Source organism: Hyperolius riggenbachi, chromosome 3, assembly GCF_040937935.1.
Source record: "Hyperolius riggenbachi isolate aHypRig1 chromosome 3, aHypRig1.pri, whole genome shotgun sequence".
In the NCBI taxonomy this organism is placed as follows: Eukaryota; Metazoa; Chordata; class Amphibia; order Anura; family Hyperoliidae; genus Hyperolius; species Hyperolius riggenbachi.
This window is the reverse complement of record NC_090648.1, coordinates 496,386,245-496,413,426: the sequence shown is the minus strand read 5'-3', so window position 1 is coordinate 496,413,426 and position 27,182 is coordinate 496,386,245. Positions and strand designations below refer to the sequence as shown.

Sequence of the window (27,182 nt, the reverse complement as noted above, 5' to 3'; positions counted from 1 at the left end):
TTAGTTTTTACTTTTTTCTAGTATTTTTTTTTCATGTTTATTTTTTTTTTCTTTTAATTTTGAAACAGAGAAACAAACACTCGGGAGGGAAAAAAGGGAAAGAAGACAAACATTGGGGATAAAAATTATTACAACAGCACCTGGAATTTAGGCCTGCCTAGGAGAAACACAGGCACTGCCACAACACCACAGGAAATAGCTACTGTCCCGCGGACAGTCCAAACCCCAACTGGCGCTATAGGTCCAGGTCATAAAAATTGTCCAAGTCCTCATGGAACAAGTCCCAGTCATCCTCCGAGTCCGATAGATCGTCGTCTGCCCCGGCGGCCAACAGCATCAGGAGCATTTCACCCAGTTCAAACGTGACCACATCGTCGTCGTCCGTGTCGTAAGGATCCCGACTGTCTCGATCTTCGAAGTTCCAAAACCGATGTCCGCGCTGGCCCTGAAGGAGGAAGCGGGAGCATCATTGACCACTTCGCATCCAGACCTTGTTTCCCACTTATGTACCAGAGCAGTTTTTACAGTTTAGCTTTGTCCATATTTAATCAGCAATAACTTTATCCCTACTTATGACACAGAAATGAAATATATATTGTTTTTTTTTTCCAAGCCAAACTAGACTCATTGTATGGCATTTTTTTCCCTTGAATACATTTTGTTTTCTATGCACTTTAAAGGGACTCCGAGCTCACCCAAAAAAAGAAAGTTGTACTCACCAGGGGCTTTCTCCAGCCCAGTGCTGGTCGGGAGGTCCCACGCCGGCGTCCTGGCTCCTCTCCTTTTCCCCGCTCCGGAATGGCTGACAGGCCGCAGCCCGGGCGACACTCGGTAGAGTGTCGGGCTGCAGCTTCCGCGTATGACGTCACACGCCGGCCGCCTCGCGTCATCACGGCGGCCGGCGTGAAAGTACTGCGCATGCGCGATTAAAGCGCGCATGCGCAGTACTTTCACGCCGGCCGCCGTGATGACGCGAGGCGGCCGGCGTGTGACGTCATACGCGGAAGGAGCAGCCCAACACTTGGGCGAGTGTCGCCCGGGCTGCGGCCTGTCAGCCATTCCGGAGCGGGGAAAAGGAGAGGAGCCAGGACGCCGGCGTGGGACCTCCCGACCAGCACTGGGCTGGAGAAAGCCCCTGGTGAGTACAACTTTCATTTTTTTTTATGAGCTCGGAGTCACTTTAAAGGGAATTTTTTTTTTTTGAAAAAACATTTCTCAGTTTTACCAATTCCAGTTTAAAAACAAAAAGGGCTACAGTAGATAAAAAAAAAAAATCAAAAAAAACCAAAACAAATTTTGTTTGGCTTTTTCTACTGTTTATCGCAAAACTTAGATTCTGTTCCTATCACAATTTATGTTAAAGATATTGGATTTTGAAATAATGCTACAGGGTGTATTTTTCACTATGATTTGCGAAAATAAAAGTATTTTTAATAGTAAAAATCAGTTTTACTGATTCAGGCCCCGTTCACATCACAAACGCGTATGGCCATTCGTGCGGAACGCAACGCATGTGAACGCACGCCACCCGCATTTGTGTGCGTTGCGTGGCTGATCCCATCACTAAAAAAGTGAATGGGACAGCCACACGTTTTTACAAAAAATGCAACGCATGCAGTGTGAACATCAGACAGTGCACTCTATGCACTGTCTGATGTTGTGCGTGTCTGCCTCCTGCACGCGTTTCCAAACCGCGTCTGGAAACGCGTGCAGTGTGAACGGGGCCTTAGGGAACATATACGCCCTTTCACCAATTAGTGATGCATCAGATAGTGCCAGAGGTCTGCACAGGAGCAAGCCCAATTGTGCACAGCACTGCTTCTGCTACAAGACGCATATCTACGTCCTTGTGGCTTAGATGAAGTCACAAAGCACATAGATATACTGTAGAAGTGGTTAAAGGACAACTGAGGTGACATGTGACAGGATGAGATAGACATGAGTATGTACAGTGCCTTACACACAAATAACTTGGCTACATTCCTTTTTTTTTTTTTTCCTTTTTTCTTTCTCTGCCTGAAAGAGTTAAAAAAAAAATCAGGTGTGCAAGGGACAGTTTCTGTCTGGGTCGGGACCGGGTCAGCCTACAGCGTAACCCTCAGTGATCATGAACTGTAGCCATAAAACACGTTCCTGACAGTAAATGGCTTCTGAAAGCAGGAAAGAGATAAAAAGGATCATTAGTTTATAGATTTTAGCTCTGGCATACTTCAATGAATGTGTCTTTGATAAGAGGTCATACACAACAGTAAAACCTTAAAGGAATGATCATCCAAATAATGCTGCCCCACGCTATACTTACCCGGGGCTTCCTCCAGCCCCTTGCAGCCGACATGTCCCATACCACAGCTCCGCCTGCGCCGCTGTCAATCAAGTCCACGTTGTCCGCAGTGTACTGCGCAGGGGCAGAACTACTTGGCGGCTGCGAGCGGAGATGCAGCGTGGAACCTGGCGGCTGCAAGGGGCTGGAAGAAGTCCTAGGTATGTATATCACGGGGCAGCATTATTTGGATGACAATTCCTTTAAAAAAGTAGATTTAAATATAAAATAAAACTATGGGATAACTAAAAAAGTCATTTTTAGAAGATGGAGGATAGATATAATTGTGTATCTCCTTTGTTTATTTTCACCTCGGATGTCCTTTAAACCAAAGGTGAAATTAAAAAAATTAAAGGGCAGATAATTAGCTATGGAAAGGGATCCCGTAGAGCGTTGCCGGGCCTCTCTGTGTCCACGTCTCAGCACTGTCCTCTGTTCAGATTTGCTGCCTTCAAGTGCTCCTGAAGATTGGGGGTTCTGTACTGCGCATGCGTGTTTGCACATGGGCAGTACAGAGCAGCTAACCTTCATAAGCACTCATAAGACAGAGTGCAGAGTATAGCAGGCGTTTCAACTCATCTTCCCCAGAATCCAGGCGTCGGTCGCTATTCTCCTTCCTGTCTTTGGAGGCTCTGCATCCCTCTGGAGAGATCTGTTTGTTATGGTGACAATCTCACTATAGGGTTACCGCGCCACCTGGAGGACAGAGAGAGAACTGCAGCGCTGGATTCCAAAAAGGTGAGTACATGCAGGGGCGGCTGCAGGCATGACTGGTTTCTTGCTTTTAGGGTCTGAAAGTGTGCAAAAAATTGCACCGCTAAAATTCGGAAATAATCCTACCGCCAGGGAGGTTAAACTGTGAGCCTATTGGAGACAGGGACGGGTGGTGCGATGTATTCAGTAAGATGTGAATGCTGTATAAACAGCTTACCTGATACCTGCTGGACAGCCCTCCCTTTTGTCGCGGCTGTGGCTCCTCTATTCTGCCATCAGGGTACGCATGCTTGTAGAAGCAGTTCCCTCCAAAGGGGCAGGTGCCACGCCCTTCATCAAAGTACCGGCAAGATTTGTTACTGAAAATGAAACAATAAGTTACTCTTCTGGTCCCGGTTGGTTACTTTCCTGGGTGATTAAATGGGATGCCCTATTTCCAATGACCATAAAGTCTGGAGATACGATCGGATGAGGACCACCTGAATCCTTCTAAAAGATTTATAAGCGAGTCATTGTTTTATGCCAGTCAAGAAATAGCCTATAGATCTGGGCCCACTGCCGGTCTGAGGGATGTTTGCAGCCGGCCCACGGGTCTGTCTATCCTCTCACCCCCGCTTCCTCTTTTATATTGACCGGTCAGCCGTTCTCTTCCTGCACCATCTTCTATAACAGCAGCGTGTTCCCCATCAAAACCATCAAAAGATTAGAGCTCATATCGTAATATCTGCTCTTGGGACAGATAGTGCACCAAACTAACCCCACCAGGGAGCTACAATATACATCCATGTGCACCATACACACAACAGGGTGAGCTGTGTAAAAGCGGACAACCAATCATACTAAAACAGCGCCAGAGATTTTGGCGCAACCACAGCCCGTAATGGGAATTACAGCTAAAGTGGCACTCGGAAAGTAATTTCTGCGCCGCCAAAGGACGGAGCACAAATGACTATAAAAACAGTGCAACTCGTCCGCCAGCAAGAGCTTGCAGCTGAGTTACGCATTTCCCCACTGTCCACGGTGACCTGGAGGGGGAATAGTAATTAACACTGCCAGGTCTTTCGCAGGAGTAGGGTAAGCAGTTTATCGGCTTTACCTTGCACCCAAATTTCCTGGTGGCTTAATTATATGTACGCGCTGACAATAGTTATGAGAGAGTGTGCATACGAGCAATGGCCATACCACCTTTAGCGCCTCAATTGTACCTTTAGCATCCTTACTTGGAGATAAAGTCTGGATTCTGTTTTACTATAATCTATATAAAATCATTGGATTTCTTGTTACTATAACCCTTGTGGCAAGGGTTAAATCTAATGCTCTCTCTCTCTCTCCGTCCTATACTATTGTCAGCATTTATATAGCTCACGCGCTTTGTATGATGTGTATGGATCTATTCTGTAGCTCCCAGAAAACGGGTCAGGTCCTCTCACCCTGTTGCGCCTGTCTTGGGCCCAAAGACTGTAATGTAATTACTGCTATAGCGAAGCAAAGGAGTTCTCTCCTGAATTCTCTGCAATTCAGGTGCCGGCACTACCCGGACCCCAAACTCCGCCAGAGGACAGGCTAGGCATATTTGTTATATTCCCCTACTTTGCCGCGCGCAGGGAGAGTCGACTCTCGGCTTCCCCCCACGCCCAGCTAAACACCGCTGACATAACTCGTACGCCCATAAAAGGCTTTACCGCCCTTATAAACTATCCAGATCTGGTTACCTCATAGCCTCCTTATATTTCAGGATGAGCTTCTGTTTGTCCTCCTTCTCTTCCACCCAGTATTCACTCGGGATGACAAAGTTTGATGTGATTCGGCATTCTGGACACGACCTGCACACAATAAAGGGTGATCAGCAAGCAGAGGCACAAGAAGTGCTGCATTATGTGCATCAAAGAACCAAAACCACCCAGGACATCCAGCTTACAGCAGTACACACTGTACACACACTGTACACACACACACCGTACACACACACACACGCCACACACACGCCACACACACACACACACGCCACACACGCCACACACACACACACGCCACACACACACACGCCACACACACACACGCCACACACACACACTCCACACACACACACTCCACACACACACACTCCACACACACACACTCCACACACACACACTCCACACACACACACTCCACACACACACTCCACACACACACACTCCACACACACACACACTCCACACACACACACTCCACACACACACACTCCACACACACACACTCCACACACACACACACTCCACACACACACACACTCCACACACACACACACTCCACACACACACTCCACACACACACACACTCCACACACACACACACTCCACACACACACTCCACACACACACACACTCCACACACACACACACTCCACACACACACACTCCACACACACACACTCCACACACACACACTCCACACACACACACTCCACACACACACACTCCACACACACACACTCCACACACACACACTCCACACACACACACTCCACACACACACACTCCACACACACACACTCCACACACACACACTCCACACACTGCACACACAATAGGGATGGGCACTATTGGGTGGGCGGGTGCGTTTCTCTCCTTGACATGAACACAGATTTTAATGCAGGAAAGCTATATTAAAAAAAATGTAGAGACTAAAAATGTTGTAAACATTTTGTGGTGGAGCTCCTGTTCGTTTAGGTAAATGATAGCTACATCAGAGTTCATCAAATACATTAGTACATAGCAAGGAAATGAGCAGCGCTACTTAAAAACAGACTAGTGCCTACCTGCAAAAGAGTGCAAGCCCCACTTGTGGGGTCGAATACACACCGAGCATACACATGACCTGTCTACCACTAGAGGAGGATGTTGGTTTCCATTAACAGCTTGCATGCAACCTATTAAGTACTCGTCCCTCCCACTGCGAAGAAGTCAATCCTCCATGGGAGGGGCCTAACACTAACTAAATCCGCGTTTGGCGTCATGCGGACACGCTTTACGGCTCTTTACGTCGGGGAATGCGGAAGAAGAGGACGCTTTGCTGGAGGACGACTGGCGGTCGGCCGAAAACGAAACTTAGCGGCGGAGGGAGACCGGAGGGCACCGAAGGACTGGCGCGGGCACAGGACGCCTGCAGGAGGCTCGGGAAAGCCCCCAGGTAAGTGAATTTATTTTTCCCCACCGGTTAAGGTTCCCTTTAAAGGGAACCTTAAGTGACATGTGACAGGATGAGATAGACATGTGTAAAGTGCCAGGCACACAAATAAATACGCTGTGTTGCTTTTCTTCTCTCTCTGCCTGAAAGAGTGAATATTAAGCTATACAGGGGAAAGTTTTTCTCCAGTCGGGACGCTCACATAAAAGGAATTACAGCCATAAAATACTTTCATGGCAGAGATTTGGGCTTCAGAGTACAGGGGATACATAAAAAAAGTTCAATAGTTCATGTATTTTAGCTCTCTCAGACAGGGCACAGACTGCTTCATTGAGCTGAGCAAAAACAATAAATCTACTTTAAGTTTATAAACATAAGATAAAACTGTTGGATATTTGAAGGGCATTTTAGGAGTAGGAGGATAGGTACAATTATTTATATCAGTTTATTTTCACTTAAAGAGAAACTCCGACCGAGAATTGACCTTTCTCCCAATCAGTAGCTGATACCCCCTTTTACATGAGAAATCTATTCCTTTTCAAAAACAGACCATTAGGGGGCGCTGTATGACTGATATTGTGGTGAAACCCCTCCCACAAGAAACCCTGAGGACCGTGGTACTCCTGGCAGTTTCCTGTCTCTGAACCTTGTTACATTGTGGGAAATAGCTGTGTACAGCTGTTTCCAACTGCCAAAAAAGCATGCAGCAGCTACATCACCTGCCAACAGTAAAATGTGAATGTATATAAGGGATTTAACAGATTTTACACTGACTGAATAATTTATACATAATTATTGTAAAAATGAAGCACTTTTTTATTACATTTTCACTGGAGTTCCTCTTTAAGTCTGACTTAGATTTTAGTCACTTGGGTATCACCGTCAGCGAGCACACACAACCCCGTAACTTACTTAATGATCTTGCTCTCGAACTGCTTAGCGCTCCGCCACCTCCGGATACACCTTAGACAGTAGGAGTGGTTACAATTGGAGAGGATGCCGAAACGCCTATCGCTCGGGTTGGTTTTTTCATACACCACTTCCATACAGATCCCACACTGAATGTCCTTACTGCGCTGGACGGCAAATGACAACTCCATGTCCTTCTCATGGGCTTCAATGCAGCACTAGGAGGAGAGAAAAAGAAAACATTTACAAAAGGAAGGCTGAAGAGGGGTGGGGAGGCTCCGTAGCTACATACAATGCTCGTCATGCATATTAAAGTGAACCTCCAGACTAAAAACCTACTCAGCTGCACTGTTTCTTTAATAGCATCAGAACGTTGTTTTTCTTACCCAAGCCTCATTTTTAGCTGCTCCCCTGATGCTGTGCAAAGCATGATGGGATTTCTGATGATGATGTTTTTGTTGCCTTGCAGCTGGGAGGGGTGATCAGGACACAGGACAGTTGGAGCTGTGTCTCATGCTCCCGGTCACCTCCTTTCAACCAAAAAGATGGCTGCCCCCATGAAATCCCAAACATTTGCCTGTTCTTTTAAAAAAGGGTGGGTAAGAGATTATATTACCTATTTTAATTAACATAACTAATGTAACTTAATGACAGTATGTTTGTTTAGGCTGAAGTTCCCCTTTAAGGAAGAAAAGAAGTAGGCGTCCCATTGCACCTGGTGACATAGCAATAGGCAAAAAAGTTACAAAAGTAGATATTGACCTTCCCAGGACCTTCTGCAGCCCATGTTCCAATGCTTCTAAAATGATTGTACAAAAGCTTGGCGGATGGGTTTCTTTTTCTTGTGGCCACACTCCCGCCATGGTCGTGCGCATCCAGACTGGGCATGTGCAAGCGCGGTTTGCTAGTGCCCAGTGGAACTAAGCGCTCCTGCACAAAGGGAAAAAGCTGAACAAGAGCAGACCTGACTCACGCAATCCCACTTCAGAAGCATTAGTCCATAGCTGGGAGCGCTGCGGGAAGAGAAGGGAGACCCAGCGTTGTAATGGTGGTCTCAATGAGGATCAGGGAAGCCTTGTTGAGTCTATCCATTGCCTTAAATATCTGAGGTAAATATCTTCAACTGCCCTACTTCCCATTACAGATTTGTTTTAAAGTGAACCTCCAGACTAAAGGCTTGGCGTTTCTTTAACAGTTTCACAGCATCAGAACTTTTTTTTTTTTTTTTCTTTCTTACCCAAGCCTCATTTTTAGCTGCACAGAAGAAAAATGCCCAGGCATTTTTCTCCTGATGCTCTGCAAAGCATGATGGGATTTCTGATAGTGTTCTCCTTCTGCTGTTTTGTTGCAAATAGTTTTTTTTAATAATTTTGAATTTGAAGCCTAGCACGCAGTTGAGAAGGGTGACACAGGACAGTTGGAACTGTGTCTTATGCTTCCCTGTAACCTCCTTTCAACCAAAAAGATTGCTGCCCAATCAAAAAGATGGCTGCCCCCATGAAATCACAAACATTTGCCCGTTCTTATAACCTCCCTGGCGGTAAGCCCGAACTGAGCTCGGGCTAAGCCGCCGTGGAGGACTTCTCAGGCCCTGGTGGGCCGATTTGTACAATTTTATTTTATTACACGCAACTAGCAATTTGCTAGCTGCATGTACTTTACGATCGCCACCGCTCCGCGCCGATTCGCCGCTACCCACCGCGCCGCCCCCTGACCCCTAGCGCAGCCTGGCCTATCAGCGTCAGACAGCACTAAGGGGTGGATCGGGACTCCCCCGTGCGCCATGACGTGGATGACGTCATCCCGATCGTCGCCTTGGCGACGGGGGAAGCCAAACGGAATCCTTGTCTGAACGGGATTTCCTGTTTGCTCTGATCGCCGGAGGTGATCGGAAGGGGAGGGGGGATGCCGCTGCACATCGGCTATCATGTAGCTAGCGCTAGGCTAGCTACATGATTTAAAAAAAATTTTCTTAAAGTGCTGCGCTGCCCCCTGGCGGTCTATTAAAACAGGGTGGGTAAGAGATTATATTACAGTATATTCCGACGTATAAGACGACCCCCCAACTTTTCCAGTTAAAATCTAGAGTTTGGTATATACTCGCCATATAAGACTACCCCTCTTCCAACACACACCAAATAAAAATTTTAAAATCATATACTGGTGCTTTGCATGAACAGATACTGTTGCTGTACTGTATATAGGCGATTGACTGGTTGGAGTGGTCAACTCTCCCGAAGCGTATTGGTCAGCTCTCCTTATCTGCCTGTTTATCAGCGCGGAATGGAAGAATAGATTGCGCTGTGCCCATAAAACACGCCTCTTTCATCCTTCTGACCCCGCCCCTGTATCCTATGTACCTCCTTCTCTGCCTTTCAGATCTCGCACATGTGCGCCTGCGCGGCTTCACTACAGTCCTCAGCAGCGAGATCTGAGAGGCGGTAACAGGACAGGGCGTATCACCCGGCATCAATGACACCCGGCGTATAAGACAGCCCCTGACTTTTCAGAAGATTCTCCTGGGTTAAAAAGTGGTCTTATACGACAAAATATACAGTACCTATTTTAATTAACATAACTAATGTAACTTAATGACAGTATGTTTGTTTAGGCTGAAGTTCCCCTTTAAAGTAACCCTGCCGTGGTGTGCAGTCCATGTCTCAAGGCCCTGGCTGACATTGCGAGGATACCAGGCCTTGAGACACAGACTGCACACCACGGTAATGCACTGCTCACTTCCTCTAATACCTATACTCACTTTCAGCTGTGCTTAGCAGTTTTTATTTAGGTTTACGGTCAGTACAGTGGCGTAGTAGTTAGAACTCTCACCTTGCAGCGCTGGGTCCCTGGTTCAAATCCCAGCCAGGGCACTACCTGCACGGAGTTTGTATGTTCTTCCAGGATCTGCGTGGGTTTCCCACCAGGCACTCCAGATTCCTCTCACATCCCAGAAACATACAGATAAGTTAATTGGCTTCCCCCTTAATTGGCCCTAGACTACGATACATATACTACATGTTACATACATAGACATAGGACTATGGTACGGATTAAATTGTGAACTTCTCAGAGGGACAATTAAGTGACTAGACAATTATTCGAGCATGGGATTTTTTCCCCCGGGTTTCAGGTGGTTTATCTATAAGCACCCTGCTCACTTGCAAAAAGAAAAAAACAAGAACGCAGGATGAGTAGAGGTCCATTTTGAGGAGCAGTATTAGATTCTGAATGGTCTTAAAGGGAATCGGAAGTGAAAATAAACTTATGATATAATGATTTGTATGTGTAGTACAGCTAAGAAATAGAACATTAGTAGCATAGATATGAGTCTGATATGGTTTCCAGTACAGGAAAAGTTAAACTCCAGTTATCTATGCAAAAGAGCCATTGAGCGCCACGACTTTCAAAGTGGCAGGGAGCTCAGTCTTCTGAAGCTTATTATCCCAAGTATCTGTCACTGTATTTTGTTTTTTTCTGCAGAGTAAAGTTCAAAAGTTCATTAGCCTGCTCTGTAAAATCATTTAGAATGCTGAGTAGTGTGTAAATTGCAAATATTAGAGAATGATGCAATGTTATAATAAAAAAAAAAAAAAAACTATATAACAAAATAAAAATATGAGACTTTTTTGCTACTAATGTCCATACTACACAACCAATTCATTATATCATCATTTCTTTTTTCGCTTCAGTGTCTCTTTAAAAGGACTTCCGAGGCCAAGTGTTTAAAAAAAAAAAATAAAAAAAAGTTATGTACCTGTATAAATTTGGAGGACACGGAGGACGCCGTCCGCGCCCTCCGTGCCGTTCCGCTGGGTCCCCGCCGCTCATAGCCCCCCCGGACGGCTCCCGACCCCACGGCCAGGCTCTCCTGCCTGTATAAAGATGGCCGCCGGCCCTGGCCGCGCACTCCGCATAGCCTTTAGTGCGGCTGCGCAGCTCTAGGGCCAGCCCCCCGATCCACGCTACAGGAAACAGCCTGTTGCGTGGATCGGGGGGCTGGCCATGGAGCTGCGCAGCTGCACTAGAGGCTATGCGGAGTGCGCAGCCGCGGCCAGGGCCGCCGGCCATCTTTATACAGGCAGGAGAGCCCGACCTTGGCCGTGGGGTCGGGAGCCATCCGGGGGGGCTATGAGCGGCGGGGACCCAGCGGAACGGCACGGAGGGCGCGGACGGCGTCCTCCGAAGTTATACAGGTACATAACTTTTTTTATATATTTTTTTAAACACTTGGCCTCGGAAGTCCTTTAATGTTGATGGTGCACTTGAAAGTCTTCTATATTAGCTTTCTTCCTACCTTAATATGTTCAGATCGCTGTGACATGTCGGAGGGGTGAAGGACCTCCAGCCCACACATGTCACACGTGTCTCCATGCACGTAGATGCAGCTCTCCCCATAGCAGCATTCCCCCATTGCGGCATAGCGACACAGCTGCTTCTTGGCTTCGGCAGGCTGCTCCTTGGCCTCCTCTTGGTTTGACGTTCCCTGAGTTTCAGTGTCTGCACCGGATGGAGCTGCGAGGGGGAGGACGGTCCATTAGGTTTATATTACTCAAACATTCATAGAACCAGTGTTCAGCAAACAAAATCTACAATTACAAATCATGTATATGTTACGGCCAGAACCCAAAGTTTGGCCACTTCGGGTTCTGGCCGGTCAATGTGCGAAGTGGCCGCGGTGCTGTTGCCAATGTCCGAAATGAGCCGGATCGTGGCGGCTCCGATCATTTTCCCCGGTGCTGGCTCCGCCCCCTGTTATCGGTTTTCAGTCAACCGGAGACACACGAGCCCCCCCCCCCCCCGAGTCGTTTGTGGCTGCAGGAAAGCAGAGCGGGGAGTGCTGCAGACATTGCCTCTGTCAGCACCCGCTCTGCAGGGAAGAACTAATTCCTGCTTTCCTGCCTCTGCCTTCCTGCAGCCACAAACTACTCTGGGGGGGGATGTATGTGTCCCCCCGGCTGTCAGAAGCCGAAAGCAGGGAGGCAGGGGGCGGAGCCAGCGCCGGGAAAATTGATCGGAGCCGCCAGGATTCGGATCATTTCGGACATTGGCCGCAGCGCCGCAGCCACTCCGCACATTGACCGGCCAGAACCCGGAGTGGCCAGCCACAACGCGAAGTGGCCAAACTTTGGGTTCTGGCCGTAACATGTATAAAAAAACGTAACAAAAAAAACAAAAACAAAGCAAAAGTGGAACTAAAGATTAGAACATGGCCATACCTGCACACTATGAGCAACTTTGGCTTTATGCGCAGGCAGGGCCATGCTCACACATTGTGGGGGGTGCAGCCACATGAACATATCCACAGGGCTGTGAAGTCAGTACGAAAATCATCCGACTCCAACGCCGACTCCTACGTTTATGAAACCTCCGACTCCAACTCCAGGTACCCAAAAAGGCTCCTACTCCTCGACTCAGACTCCTTAGTCTAATACTTACCAGGGCAATGGATTTGGTACAAAAATCATACGACTCCAACTCCTCCATTTATGAAACCAATGACTCCAGGTACCCAAAAATTGCTCGGACTGCACAGCCCTGCATATCCAACAAGCTCTCCTCAGATATGTTTAAAGTGTCTTCGTACAGCAATGGTGGGGGCCAGGACGACATGGCAAGGTTCTGCAGGAACAGGGCTGTGGCGTCGGAGTAATTTTGGGTACCTGGAGTTGGAGGGTTCAATAAACTGAAGAGTTGGGATGATTTTTGTATCAACTCCACAGCCCTGCAGGATCCAGGAGCTTCACTCTTAGGTAAGTATATCATTTTTTTAATGCAGCCCTTGGGTACTCTTTGTGGACACTTTTTTAGCTTTGCTATTTTTTTATTTTAATTTGTTTTTTAGGTTTTCAAGTGCTTATAAAAATACTTATTTCACAGTGCTTTTAAAGCGGATCTGTACTACCTGCTGCTCTAAAAGATAAGCAACAGCATAATAACCTTTACAGAAAAACCTTTCCTTGCTACAGCTTATAGAGCTCCTTCAGAGATGCTGCAGTGTAGTTACTTCCTGGTTTGCTGGAAGCGCAGAAAGGGTTAACCTCCTGTGTTTACATATCTTACAACTCAGACAGCTTGGAGCTCAAATTACACTAGCTCATTACTTGCCGAGAAGGGAGAATCCCCAGAAGACAAACATGCCTTAATCCTCCACTTGAAGAACTACCAAAAGGTAATCACAGGAAAAAAAAAAATCATCCTTTCTATCACAAGAGATTGCAAATGCAGTTAACAAACCAGCCCAACTGTTCCGCACAGTGGAAAAACTCTGCAACCGGGCATGTCAAAAACTTAATATAGAGTCTTCAAAGGACCTCTGTGACCAATTTGCCCATTTCTTCACAGACAAAGTCTCAGCTATAAGGTCCGCCATATAAGGTCCGCCATCTGAGCCTAATATAGCACCGAAGACCATTAACAGAGACAACGTCACACTTGGTCAAACTTCAAAGAAATTGATGAAGAAGTCACATCAAGCATTCTCCTTCACCTCCGCCTAACTACCTGTGACCTGGATCCTGGCCCAACACAGTTCATGTTAAACTGCCCCGACCTGTTTCTACCGGTATTCCTCAAAATTGTTAACTGTTCCTTACAATCAGGGATATTTCCTGCTCTACTGAAGGAAGCAATCATCAGGCCTCTCCTCAAAAAACCCTCCCTGGACCCAGACGCAATGACCAGCTACAGACCTGTCTTTAACCTTCCCTTTCTGGGCAAGCTAATTGAAAAAGCTGTCTACCTCCAGCTAGAAGCCAAAATCCTACAAAACAACAGTTATGACCCACTCCAGTCTGGCTTCAGGAAACACCACAGCACTGAAACTGCCCTCATCCAAATATGCAACCACCTGCTCATGGCAAGAGACAGAGGAGAGTGCCTCGATCCTCATACTGCTAGACCTTTCTGCAGCCTTTGATACAGTTGACCATGACATCTTGATAAACAGGCTACAGGAATACTGCGGCATCGATGGCATAGTACTTCAGTGGTTCCAATCCTTCTTGGGTGGCAGAACCCAAAAAGTGTCCTTCCTTTCCACCCCTTTACCACTTAAGTACAGGGTGCCTGAGGGCTCAATCCTCTCTCCCCTGCTTTTTACGATTTACATGTTACCGCTTGGAAAACTAATCCAAAAACATGGCCTGACATACCACTGCTATGCAGACGACACCCAACTATATCTTTCCTTCAAGCCTGGTGTGACAGACCCAACTATAACTATAAAAGCCTGCTTACGTGAACTACAGCAATCCATGAATGACAACTGGCTGAAACTGAATGCAGACAAAACTGAAGTCCTTCTGACCGGAGGGCAGCGCATGACAACAAAACAACTTGCAGTCTTCACCACTGGGAATAGGCGGCACGGATCTACGCAGCTCTGAGCATGTGTGTAGCCTGGGAGTTCTAATTGATGAGGATCTAAACTTCAGAACTCACATCTCTGCTATGGTGAAATAATCATATTTTCACCTTAAGAACATCGCAAAAATCAAGCACCTCATCCCCCTCAGAAGAAGATCTACCAACTTTAGTTCATGCCTTCATTACCTCCCGACTGGACTACTGCAATGCTCTCTACACTGGTCTTCCAAAAAAGGTCTTGTACCGCCTACAGCCGATACAGAATACTGCTGCCAGACTGATAAACAACCAACCCGGTCACTGCCACATAACGCCAGTCCTGCACTCCCTTCACTGGCTACCTAAAGATTGGAGGGTCCTATTCAAGATCAGCCTTCTGACATTTAAATCCCTGAATAATCTGGGCCCTGTATACATGAAAGATATGTTGCAGCTGTGAAGCAATCCCCACATTCTCAGATCCACAGGTTCTAATAATCTAGTCATACCCAGAGTCCACTTGGGAACTTTTGTTGTGTGAATACTTCATCCTATTACCAACTACTGAATCTGAGAGAGCCTAAGCGCTTTGAGTCCTATGGGAGATAAGCGCTATAGAAATGATATTGTATTGTAGTATTGTATAATTAGACATGTTGTTCTCTATAAAGACATTCTCCTCCTCTACTATGCAAGCATTCAGGTCCGCTTTTAACAGACATTGGCAGCAATCAAGTGTTGAAAATAACTAGCGATGGGTCTACCTCTGTAATTGTAATAGTCTGAAAGCCTGGTGGGAGTTTGTTTGTCAACGGTACTTTAAAGAAAACCTGTAACTGGCTTACAGGGCCAACAAAAGATGGTTTGTATATTCAGCAGTGATGCATTGTGGGATACATCATATGCTCACTCCAACCTGAATTACGGCAAATACTGCTGTTTTAAAAGTGTACCTGAAAAGAATGAGTATACTGGAGCTTCCTCCAGCCCCCTCTGCACAGATCACTCCTACGCAGTCTTCCTCTCTCCCCCGGTAGAATTCCCGTAAGTTTGGCTAGTCAGTGTATGCGCAGTGCGACTGCGCACGCTCCCCCGTCTCGCTCCCGCGGCTGGGAGCGTTCTGCTCCTGCACAGCAGTACTGCACAGATGCAGAGCGCTCCCGGCAGTGCGTGCATGTGGCCGGGCATACGCAGTGCGCCCCAACTGGCCAAACTTATGGGGCTTTTACTGAGAGGAGGAGGTGGAGAGAGATGGAGTGGGAGTGATCGGTGGGGAGGGGGCTGGAGGCAGATTCAGATATGTGTAAAATGTTTATATTTATGCATCTCAGGTTTCCTTTAAAGAGGAACTGTCACGGAAATCTTAAAATTTTAAACACATAGGCCTGGTGCACACCAAAAACGCTAGCAGATCCGCAAAATGCCAGCAGATTTTGAAACGCTTTTTCTTATTTTTCTGTAGCGTTTCACCTAGCATTTTGCGGTTTTGTGAAGCGTTTTTGGTGTAGTACATTTCAGACATTGTTACAGTAAAGCTGTTACTGAACAGCTTCTGTAACAAAAACACCTGGCAAACCGCTCTGAACTGCAGTTTTTCAGATATATTTTCCTATACTTAACATTGAGGCAGAAACGCATCCACAATCCAAAAAATGCCTCACCCCGGGAGTATACGTTTCTGCAAAACGCCTCCCGCTCTGGTGTGCACCACCCCATTGAGATACATTGACCAAGCGGATCCGCAGCCGCAAGCAGCTGCAGAAACGCTGAAAAAGCCACTCGGTGTGCACCAGCCCATACAAATAAGAAGTTAATTTCTTCCTGAGTAAAATGAGCCATAAATTAATTTTCTCCTATGTTGCTGTCACTTACATGACATGACAGGTTTTGGGCTAGTCCATCTCCTCCATAGGGGATTCTCAGCATGGCCTTTATTCTTTATAATGACACTCCCTGAAAAGATTTATACAGTTATGCTGACCAGCCTCCCTGCTCACTGCGCACCTGTTTGGCAATTGGATGGAGCAACTGCCATTCACCAAGTGCATTTTGAAAATAAAGAAATCCCAGTGAACCCCCGTGAGGAGATGGGCTAGTCCAAAACCTGTCGGTTCTGTCAGATTTTTACTACCTACTTTAAGTGACAGCAACATAGGAGAAAAGTCATTTATGGCTCATTTTACTCTGGAAGAAATGTACTTCTTATTTGTATGGGTTTACGTTATTTTACATTTTTACAATTTTCGCGATAGTGGCCCTTTAAGAAGGCAAACTTATGTTTTGCATAGTTGGGACATCAAGCTGATGTCTGAAGAGCAGCAAAGCCTGAACAAAGGATGCAATGTGGCCACACCCACATTCCTGACATAGTTCCCAGGCTGAAGCCTCCAGGGCTGCGCTTATCTACACACCATGGATCACATTACTGTCCTGAGCAACCAAAGAAGAACTCACACACACCCCATGCAATCTACAGCACTGTGAAGCCTTTTACTAGAAGTTGTTAGCAGGAGCGTAGCAAAAGCCATAGCAGCTGCTATGGGGCCCTGGAGCAGAGGGGGCCCAGGTGGTACTTGATGTATTCACCATTAACTTCCTTGTGTTCCTCCACCTTGGGACTATTATCAGTGCCCCAGGACTATATGCAGTGTATAAGCAGACAACTATGCTAAAAAAGGAGGAGGCAGTGGTGGACTAACCTCCCCCAAATAGACACACACGAATGTTGTGTATATTCAAACAACAAAAGATTTATTTATATACTTCAGAAAGTGCAACGCGTTTCGTTGGCATCTCCCGCTTCATCAGGCAATATAAAGAAAAAAAAGCATAAAACTCAGACTGGTCTGGTACAAAGCTCAGCGCCTCTGTAAAGATGTACACAACATTTGTGACTGCTTGGAGGAGGTAAGTCCACCACTGCCTCCTCTCGTTTTGACAATTTTAGCATGTTTTATCCTTCTGGCGCCTCTGTCTGCTTATACAGTTCCTGAGATCACCCTTAGTGGAGGGGAGTTGCTCCTTACTTCCTATCTACAGAGAGCGACTTCATAATCCTGAGTGGGGACAGGTCTCATCTCCACCACCTGTAGAGTGCAGGGGGACCTTAGTGGGGTTTCGGATAGCAACAGAGGCTGGGCTGTATAGGCAGATCCAGCCTCTGTATGCAGATAACATTCTTCAAACCCACCTCGGGTTCTCTTTAATGACATGTGCATTGAAGTATGCCAGAGCTCAAATCTATAAACTATTGACCCTTTTATAGCCCTTTCCTGCTCCCAGAAGCAATATACTGCCAGGAAATTGTTTTAAGGCTGTAATTGCTTAACATTGAGGGTTAAACTATAGTCCGATCCAGTCCCAACCCGGACAGAAACTGTCATTTGCATACCTGATTAACTCATTCAGGCAGAGAAAGAAAAAAGGAACACAGCCTATTTGTGTGTGTGTGTGTGCCTGGCACTGTACATACACATCTATTTCAACATGTCACCTCGGTTGTCCTTTAACCTCCCTGGCGGTACGCAGATGCGGTGGCTGCGTCCGCGGGAGGGATTTTTTTTAATTTAAAGTGTTTTGTTAATAATAGCTAGCACTAGGCTAGCTGACTGTGGCCCCCAAGTCCCCCGACACCTCTCCTTCCCCCGCGATCGCCGCCGGCAACACTCACCCGCCCGCGATCCCGCGAGAGCCGCAGCTTCCCAATTAGCTTCACTCATCGCTATGGTGATGATCGGACATCATGCGCAGTTCCGATACTCCCCATATAGAAGCCGGGTGCTGATTGGGAGGCTGCGCCATCCCGAGATCCCTGGGGGTATGTATACCGGCGGCGATCGGAGGGGACCGGAGGAACTTGGGGGGACATAGCTAGCTAGCAAAGTGCTAGCTTAACCAAATAAAGCCATTTTTATTTTTAAAAAATCCTCCCGGGGGCCATGCGATCCCCTGCGGCGGCTAGCCCGACACTGTGTCAGGCTTACCACCAGGGAGGTTAAATGGCACCCAGTATACCTCTACACTAGACAAGGAGTACTGCGAAGAGGCTCTTTTGGCTCCCCGAAAAAACCCTTCTCCATCCTAACTTACATGGCGTTCAAGAGGTATCGGCACGGGAGACTTGGGTGCAGGATACAGCCGGTATATGGCTGATCCTGCTGCTGCACAAGTTCCTGGCCGTGTTAAAGACTATTCCCCCTCCAGGCTGTCATGGATAGTGGGGAATGAAATAATTATTGTGTTTTAAAAGTAACTTCAGCTCCGTCTTCTGACGGAGCCGGAGTTACTCACTTCTGCGCCCAAGTCTCCTGCGCTGGAATGGAAGTGTTCGCTTACATGACCCCAAGGGTCAATAGAGTACGATGAATTAAATGCTAATACTTTGTTAACACTCCTTTGTCTTTGAGTCTCCCCTACCTGGAATTTCCAAAACGTTAGCACGTCCACAGTACCGCTGTCCAGGAACAAACTCCACAGCATTGACCCAGTCTTCGGACTGTGAGAACTCCGCTGCTGGGTCACTGGCCGCATAGCCAGCTGCTGGGTCACTGGTCGCACCTTCAGCTGCCAGGTCAATGGCAGCATCTACAGCTACTGGGTCAATGACTGCATGTTCAACTGCCGGGTCAATGGCTGCATCTACAGCTACCGGGTCAATGGCCGCATCTTTAGCTGCCGAGTCAATGGCTGCACCTTCAACTGCCAGATCAACGGTCCTAGCTTCTTCTGCAGGGTCAATGGCTACATCTTCAGCTGCTGGTTCAATGGCCATAACTTTAGCTGCCGAGTCTACGGTTGCATCTTCAGCTGCTTTACTGTTAATGCTGCAGCTGGATTCTGGGAAGGACTCAAGCGGACAGATCAGTTCTGCAGAGGAGCCTCCAATTGCTTCTTGCTTTAGTGGTTTTGAGTGAACATACCTTCAAGAGAAGAATAACAAGGAGGTAAGCACCAAGCAGCATTAAGAAGATCTCCAGTAAAAATATTTAATGTTACAAAACATGCACATGGGCTAAATCACTCCTTAGGTTCTTAAAGAAAATCTGAAGCCCCCCCCCCAGGGAAACCCAGGTTCCCCAGTCTTCCTAAGCCTCGGTGATCCAGGGCAGGAAGCACCGAACACCGGAGAGGTACATATATGCCAACCACGATCCAGCACATGTGCAGTAGCGGCTTTCTAATCAGGTTCAGGCAGAAATAGCCGAGCCCGATCGGGGCTGCTCTAGTGAGCAGGCAACTCGCGCCTGCACAGCAGAGCGGACCCAGCTTTTTCCGCCTGAGTCAGATCGGAGAGCACTAATGCTGACATCCTTGTTGGCTGTGGTTTTGGAGGAGCCAACGCTGGATCCCTGAGCCTTAGGAAGATGGGAATGCCTCAGGATGTAGAAGCTTCCCCCTCTCGAGATAAGTATCCTCCAGAGGTTTTTTTTTTTTTAAGTTTCTCTTTAAGCCCGGTACACACATGCTATTTTACCACTTCAATTAGGCCTAAAAGATAAATCGAATTTTAACCGATATCGCGATCACAATTTCGGAATCATCAAAGCGGCCATTACCAAGATCACGTCATTTGCACATGAGGAAGTTTGAAGAAGTTGCTTCAAACTTCCCCAAAGCACCGGCGCGTGCGGCCCGCAGCGTTCGACATACTTTCCGCACAAGTCGAAATGCTGTCTGTTCTCTATCGCCGTCTGCTGGCTCTTGTGCTTGGCAAAACTCCGGGTTCCTGTATGTCACATGACATACAGGAAGTATTCCGTGCATTAGAGCCTGCAGGAGGCGAAGTGGATAGACAGGCATCGCTGGACTCATGCTGGAAGCTATGTCCAGAACTGATGTAGCTTGGGGGACAGAGGAGCCACAGAGAGCGCGGGCACAGAGTGAGACACACAGGAGACACAGAGAAAAACAGAGCAGGCACAGACACAAAGGGGGCAAGAGAAAGACCCAGAGGAGGCATAAAGAGGCAAAGGGGGCACAATGAGAGACAGGGGGACAGAGGGGGAACAAACAGGCAAAGAGGAGGAACAAAGCTTGATTTGAAGGAAATCATGAATCGAATCAAAAATCGCAATTTCAGACAAAAATCGCTCAATTCAATCTTTTCCTAAAATCGTTCAGGCCTAACTTCAATGTAGTATGAGATCTTACCTGCACATTCTGTTCATAGTATTCAACACATGTTGGCCCTCAAACTACATAGAGGTGGTAAAACTAGTCAGTGACTAGGCATTCAAATAGGATGTGTGCATGTACCCTTGCTGTATACCTAAAGCCTCATCTACACGGTACAATTTTCCATCAGATTGGATCTATTAGATAATTTCCAACCGGTCCAATCGGATTGCGTTAGATTTTGCAATAGATTTTGGGTACTTATCAAAGCAAAATCTATTGCAAAATTGATCTGAAACAATTTGGACGTCTAAACACGATGCAATTTCTTATTAGATTTATCTAATAGTTCCGTCTATCTGATGTAAAATTGTACCGTGTAGATGAGGCTTACAGGGAACCTTAACTGAACAGGGGGGGGGGGTAAAGAGTTTCACTTACCTGGGACTATTACCAGCCCCCTGCAGCAGTCCTGTGCCCTCGGAGCCGCTCTGGAATCCTCCGGTCCCCCGCTGTCACTTAGTTTCGTCTTTGACGACTCACCAGTCGGCCGGCCGCCATGCGTATTATTGGACGCATTCTCTACCGCAATTAGCGCTGGTTGCGAACCGCAACGCGTACAAAAATACACGTTGCCGCATATCTACGAGTGCGGAATGCGGCAACGAGTTTTTGTGTACGCGTTGAGGTTCGCAACAGCAGTAGAGAATGCGTCCAATAATACGCATGGCTGCCGGCCGACTGGAGAGTCGTCAAAGACGAAACTAAGTGACAGCGGGGGACCGGAGGATTCCAGAGCGGCTCCGAGGGCACAGGACTGCTGCAGGGGGCTGGTAATAGTCCCAGGTAAGTGAAACTCTTTACTCCCCGTTCAGTTAAGGCTCCCTTTAAAGGTATCCAGAAACCCCCGATTAATAAATTGGCCAGCTAGGTCCTTTTTTTTTTTCACACGATTAGTTTAACTCAGCCAGCCGTATCTTCCAGCGGAGCTCTCCATAGCCACGCCATGTGATACGTTGGCACACACTGACAGAAGGTCACATGACATAGCTGTTGCCATGGAGATCATTACTGGAAAGGTAACTTACCCTTGCACAAAACTTTGCAAGGAGGGAGGAGAGGAATCCAGCCCTCTAACTGTGGCTGGATAGTGTAATGGTTAAGAGCTCTGCCTCTGACACAGGAGACCTGGGTTTAAATCTCGACTCTGCCTGTTCAGTACGCCAACACCTATTCAGTAAGGAGTTTCTTGGGCAAGTCTCCTTAACACTGCTACTGCCTACTGAGTGTGCTCTAGCGGCTGCCTCGCAAGCACTTTGAGTCCGACAGGAGAAAGGTGCTATACAAATACTGCCATTATTATTATTATAGGTGGGTCGGATTCAAAACACCAACCTGGGCCGTAGTTTGCCCACTGCTGCCCTAGGAGCACCAGGCTACTGTTATATTATGCTGTCCTGCAATGGTACTTCCATTATAGGGGAGACACTGATTGTCGTGAGGTACAAACTAGTTATACTTTTAAATGGAAAAGATAATTAAGGCAGCTCTAATTGTGCAACAAAATGAGAGCACTTGAAATGTACATAAGGACCTACAGTATTTGTAAAATGAAAAAATTTAAAAATGCAATTCGCATGGTATTTTTAGATATTGTACAATAAGGCCCAGCAATATCTACCATGTGCGGCAACGCTTTTTACATTTAAAGATATTCCTTCCCCTATTCCATTTTCAAAAGCTACTGCTCACATGTACAGAATTACCACTCCTCCTTCACTATCAGCCCTCATTTCCATAAGTAGCCCTCCATTCACAGCAGCACATCTGCTTTAGGTTTTCCTTCCTCCTTTTGCATCAGATTCCTCAGGCCACAACCTGTATCACCTTTGCAGAAATGCAGCCCTGTCCTTGTCACCTCTTCCATCTCTAAAAGGTGCCCTCTTCCCATGCTAATTCCCACCATCTGTACTAGGAGACACAAGGGCCTTGATCTCACAGTAGCCAGAGCGGTTTCTGTAGCATCTCTCTGCCCTTTCCAGATTTAAATTCTTTGTGCGTTATGACTAGCCTCTACCGCAAAGCAAATGGAGCTGCCTGCCAACTACAGCACAAAGTTACCAAGCAGCCATAGGAACCCGCAAACCTTTGGAGAGATGTAAAGAAGTGTGATCCAAGTATCATTCATTGTTTAGTACTACACTGAGGGCTTATTTCCACCAGGTGCTGTGGCTGATGCGGCCCTGTAAATGCAAAGCCCGATTTGCTTAAAGGACAACTGTAGTGGGAAGAATACAGAGGCTGCCATATTGTTTCCCTTTTACATAATAGCAGTTGCCTGGCAGTCCTACTGATCTCTTTGGCTGCAGTAGTGTCCGAATCACACACCAGAAACAAGCATGCAGCTCATCTTGTCAGATCTGACAACAATAGTCAGAAACACCTGAATTGATACATGCTTGTTCAGGGTCTGTGGCTAAATGTATTAGAGGCAGAGGATCAGCAGGATAAATAGGCAACTGGCATTGTTTAAAGAGGAACTCCAGTGAAAATAATGTAATAAAAAAAAGTGCTTCATTTTTACAATAATTATGTATAAATGATTTAGTCAGTGTTTGCCCATTGTAAAATCTTTTAAATCCCTGATTTACATTCTGGCATTTATAACATGGTGACATTTTTACTGCTGGCAGGTGATGTAGCTGCTGCTTGCTTTTTTGGCAGTTGGAAACAGCTGTAAACAGCTATTTCCCACAATGCAACAAGGTTCAAAGACAGGAAACTGCCAGGAGTACCACGGTCCTCAGAGTTTCTTGTGGGAGGGGTTTCACCACAATATCAGTCATACAGCGCCCCCTGATGGTCTGTTTGTGAAAAAGAATAGATTTCTCATGTAAAAGGGGGTATCAGCTACTGATTGGGATAAAGTTCAATTCTTAGTCGGAGTTTCTCTTTAAAAGGGAATAACTAAGGCAGCCTCCATATCCCTCTCGTTACAGCTGTACTTTAACGGTGTCATGTACATGATTTGGGTGCGTGTTGCAGGAAATTACAGCATGCCAATCTGAAATCGCACTGCAGAGCAATATGGGCGGCAAGCAATTACCCAAATAGGCAGCATTTCCCCTTACACTTCGCATTCAGGGGAAAAACACTGCAGATTTGGAAAAATGGAAATAGGCCTTATACTTAGAAATTAGCACCCGTGCATGCATCCATTCTCACTTACCTGCATTGGTCTCCATAGGAACAGCAGCCAAGTTGATAAAAGCTGCAGATCATGCTGGATTGGCCGATGGACAGATCATGCAGATAGCGACAGTTGTTGCCCTCTTTGCAGACACCGTGCATGAAATATCTGAAATGAAGGCGGACAAAAAAACATTATAGTCCAAGAAAAACAAACAGAAGCCACATCTTACAAAGCTCATTCAAAGTCCTAATAAAGGCATTTGTTGCACACCCATCACAGCTCATAAGAGCTCCAGTTTAGAAACAACACACGAGTACATGCAAATAGGTGTAATAAAGTCCATATAGTAGCATACCTAGCTGGGTTTAGTCCCAAGCAGTAATTTGAGAGTGCTAACATGTTAGCAATTGTGCCAGACCAGTCCAGGCATCCACTGTGGTAGCCCGATACACTTCAGGGGACATCCAGAAATAATAAAGATCCTAGCTATTTAATGGACAACACATTACAGTCCAGGTAACCTCCAGGAACCTAGCTACATGGATCTTCAACCTTTATTAAATGTAGTGAAAAAAGGCTCCCAAGCTCAGATCCAAAACAGGAGCTAGACAAGGTGAGGTGAAATAACAGGAAACCTCCTGGACCAACGGATGCTCCCGGCAATTTAGTTGCAAAATATTTTTTTTTGTAGGAAACAGGGAACCCAGCAGTAAATACTATCCATGCAACCAACCAAATAGGCTTAATACATTTGTGCAAGCGGAGGCAGCAGCTGAAGCAAGTGCCGTGCCCGAAGGCCACAGGCAAGGGTCCTGATAATCAATTTTAAGGCCCTTTATCACTACCCTGTGTTTAGCAAATCGATTCCGATCACAAAAACGCAGGGTACAGTAAAACGAATGGAAATGACAGCAGACATTTCCATTAGTGAGATCTGAATGAGTTACAATGTTGGCCTGAGCGCAATTGTCGCCCTGCCGTGTTTTGGATGCCATTGAGCTCTACTATACTGAGTATAATAACTCAAAGGCATAGTGGAAATTGGTTTGAAACATGATTGCGATTCATTCTGGAAAAGAGCCCTTATGCAGGGAATACACGTTTTTGAGCCATTTAGATGACTCAGAGCTGAAATATTAAACAAGATTTATACATTCCTGGGGCTTCCTCCAGCCCCATCCGCACGGATTGCTCCCACGCTGCCGTCCTCAGCCTTCTCGGTCTTCTACACGGGGTCCCATAACTTCCGCCAGACGCAACCAGTTTTACGCCTTTGCAGTGACTCCCTTTGTCTCGGCGGCGCCTGCTTTTATGCATGCGCAGTACAGAGGGAGCGCACTATGCTTGCCTAGACTGGCGGAAGTTGCAAGACGTGTAAAAGACTGAGAAGGCTGAAAACGGCGGCGTGGGAGCGATCCGTGCGGATGGATCTGGAGGAAGCCCCAGGTATGTGTAAATCTTGTTTAATACTTCAACTCTGAGTCTAAGACCAAAATGACCCTAGATCATACATGTCAAAATCTGGCCCACCAAATTTGGTCTCAATTGGTCCCCACTTTGCATTAGGTTTACACCATTCTAGATCACCAGGGAAGCCAATTAGGAGGTGACACCCTAGAACACCAGGGAAGCCATACGGGGAGGGAGAAGGAAAGCACTAGACACCAGGGAACTGCATGAGGGGGGGGGGGGGGGAGGCACTAGACACCAGGGAACTGTACAGTGAAGGGTGGAGGACCACTAGACACCAGGGAACTGTATAGGGGAGGGGGGCACTAGACACCAGGGAACAGTATAGGGGAGGCACTAGACACCAGGGAACAGTATAGGGGAGGCACTAGACACCAGGGAACAGTATAGGGGAGGCACTAGACACCAGGGAACAGTATAGGGGAGGCACTAGACACCAGGGAACAGTATAGGGGAGGCACTAGACACCAGGGAACAGTATAGGGGAGGCACTAGACACCAGGGAACAGTATGGGGGAGGGGAGGCAGTAGACACCAGGGAACAGTATGGGGGAGGGGAGGCACTAGACACCAGGGAACTGTATAGGGGAGGGGAGGCACTAGACACCAGGGAACTGTATAGGGGAGACACTAGACACCAGGGAACTGTATAGGGGAGGCACTAGACACCAGGGAACTGTATAGGGGAGGGGAGGCACTAGACACCAGGGAACTGTATAGGGGAGGGGAGGCACTAGACACCAGGGAACTGTATAGGGGAGGGGAGGCACTAGACACCAGGGAACTGTATAGGGGAGGGGAGGCACTAGACACCAGGGAACTGTATAGGGGAGGGGAGGCACTAGACACCAGGGAACTGTATAGGGGAGGGGAGGCACTAGACACCAGGGAACGGTACAGGGGAGGGGAGGCACTAGACACCAGGGAACGGTACAGGGGAGGGGAGGCACTAGACACCAGGGAACTGTACAGTGGAGGGAGGAGGCACTAGACACCAGGGAACTGTACAGTGGAGGGAGGAGGACCACTAGACACCAGGGAACTGTATAGGGGAGGGGGGCACTAGACACCAGGTAACTGTATGGGGAGGGGGACACCAGGTAACTGTACAGTGGAGGGAGACACCAGGTAACTGTACAGTGGAGGGAGACACCAGGTAACTGTACAGTGGAGGGAGGACGACCACTAGACACCAGGGAACTGTATAGGGGAGTGGGGGGCACTAGACACTGGGAAACCCCATACGTTGGCCAACAACTTGCTCCCAGTGTTCAGTTTTGGGCCACTTTGTATTGGAGTTTGACACTCCTGCCTAAGACCATTGTAATGCAAAAAAAGAGCATTAGCCAGAGATGACCCTCGGGACCATTTCCAGAAGCACAGTATACAGCACCCTGCGCTTATGGAGGGGCTGATCCAGGAGCAGAGGCTTCCCCAGCAGCACCTCAAGGCGCACAGGGCATATCTGGACATACACGGCCATTTCCAGGGCAACCAGTAAAGCCCACCTCCCTGGAAACGGGCATTAGCCTGCTAACCCCCGGAAAGCTCCGCCCCCGACTGGCCCCGCCTACCTGCAGGTCACTTTCCGGGTCCAGCCGCCGGCGGGGGGAATATCCGGGAACGCGGGCAGCGGGCTCTTCTCTGCCGCTATAGGTGCTACTGCTGCTGCCACCGCCGCTGCCTCCGCCATTCCTGTTTATTCCCCCCTCTTCCTCTGCGCTCCGGAATTTCCGGAATCGGGTCGCTCTTCCGGCGAAGGGCGGGGATAGCAATTCCAAAACTTCCGCTGGAGTAAGCGGGGAGGCGGGGCAGGGCGTGAACAGATCCCCGCCCTTTGGGTGACGTCATCCGAAGCCTCACAGCCCGCTCCCACCTCAGCGAGTGGAGAGGGGGAGGGACAGCGTAGAGCCCCGCCTCCTCTCTGTGAATGAGCGAAGGGCGTGCCAA

General features: G+C 47.5%; 1 protein-coding gene across 2 annotated transcripts; it reads right to left on the bottom strand.

Annotated features, from left to right (window-relative positions):
• MKRN1 (makorin ring finger protein 1) lies at positions 1-27,055 on the bottom strand. 2 transcript variants are annotated; one of them, XM_068278270.1, is made up of 9 exons: positions 26,807-27,055; positions 23,799-23,927; positions 18,872-19,374; positions 11,406-11,623; positions 9,941-10,048; positions 7,115-7,329; positions 4,747-4,857; positions 3,252-3,393; positions 1-445 (listed from the first exon to the last, which is right to left on the bottom strand). In XM_068278270.1, the coding sequence occupies exons 1-9, from the start codon at positions 26,923-26,925 to the stop codon at positions 236-238; spliced, it is 1,755 nt and encodes a 584-aa protein (XP_068134371.1). In that variant the 5' UTR covers positions 26,926-27,055; the 3' UTR covers positions 1-235. The 2 variants fall into 2 exon arrangements, with proteins under 2 accessions (XP_068134371.1, XP_068134372.1); XM_068278271.1 differs by lacking the exon at positions 9,941-10,048 and having other exon boundaries at positions 26,807-27,044.
• Between the last annotated feature and the right edge of the window lie 127 nt (positions 27,056-27,182).

Coding starts and splice junctions, on each gene's coding strand:
- MKRN1 (XM_068278270.1), bottom strand. CDS start 26,925: ATGGCGGAGGCAGCGGCGGTGGCAGCAGCAGTAGCACCTATAGCGGCA. Junction 19,375..23,798: donor TCCTATGGAGACCAATGCAG/GTAAGTGAGAAT, acceptor CTTCTCTTGAAG/GTATGTTCACTCAAAACCAC. Junction 10,049..11,405: donor AGCGATCTGAACATATTAAG/GTAGGAAGAAAG, acceptor GGGATGTGAGAG/GAATCTGGAGTGCCTGGTGG.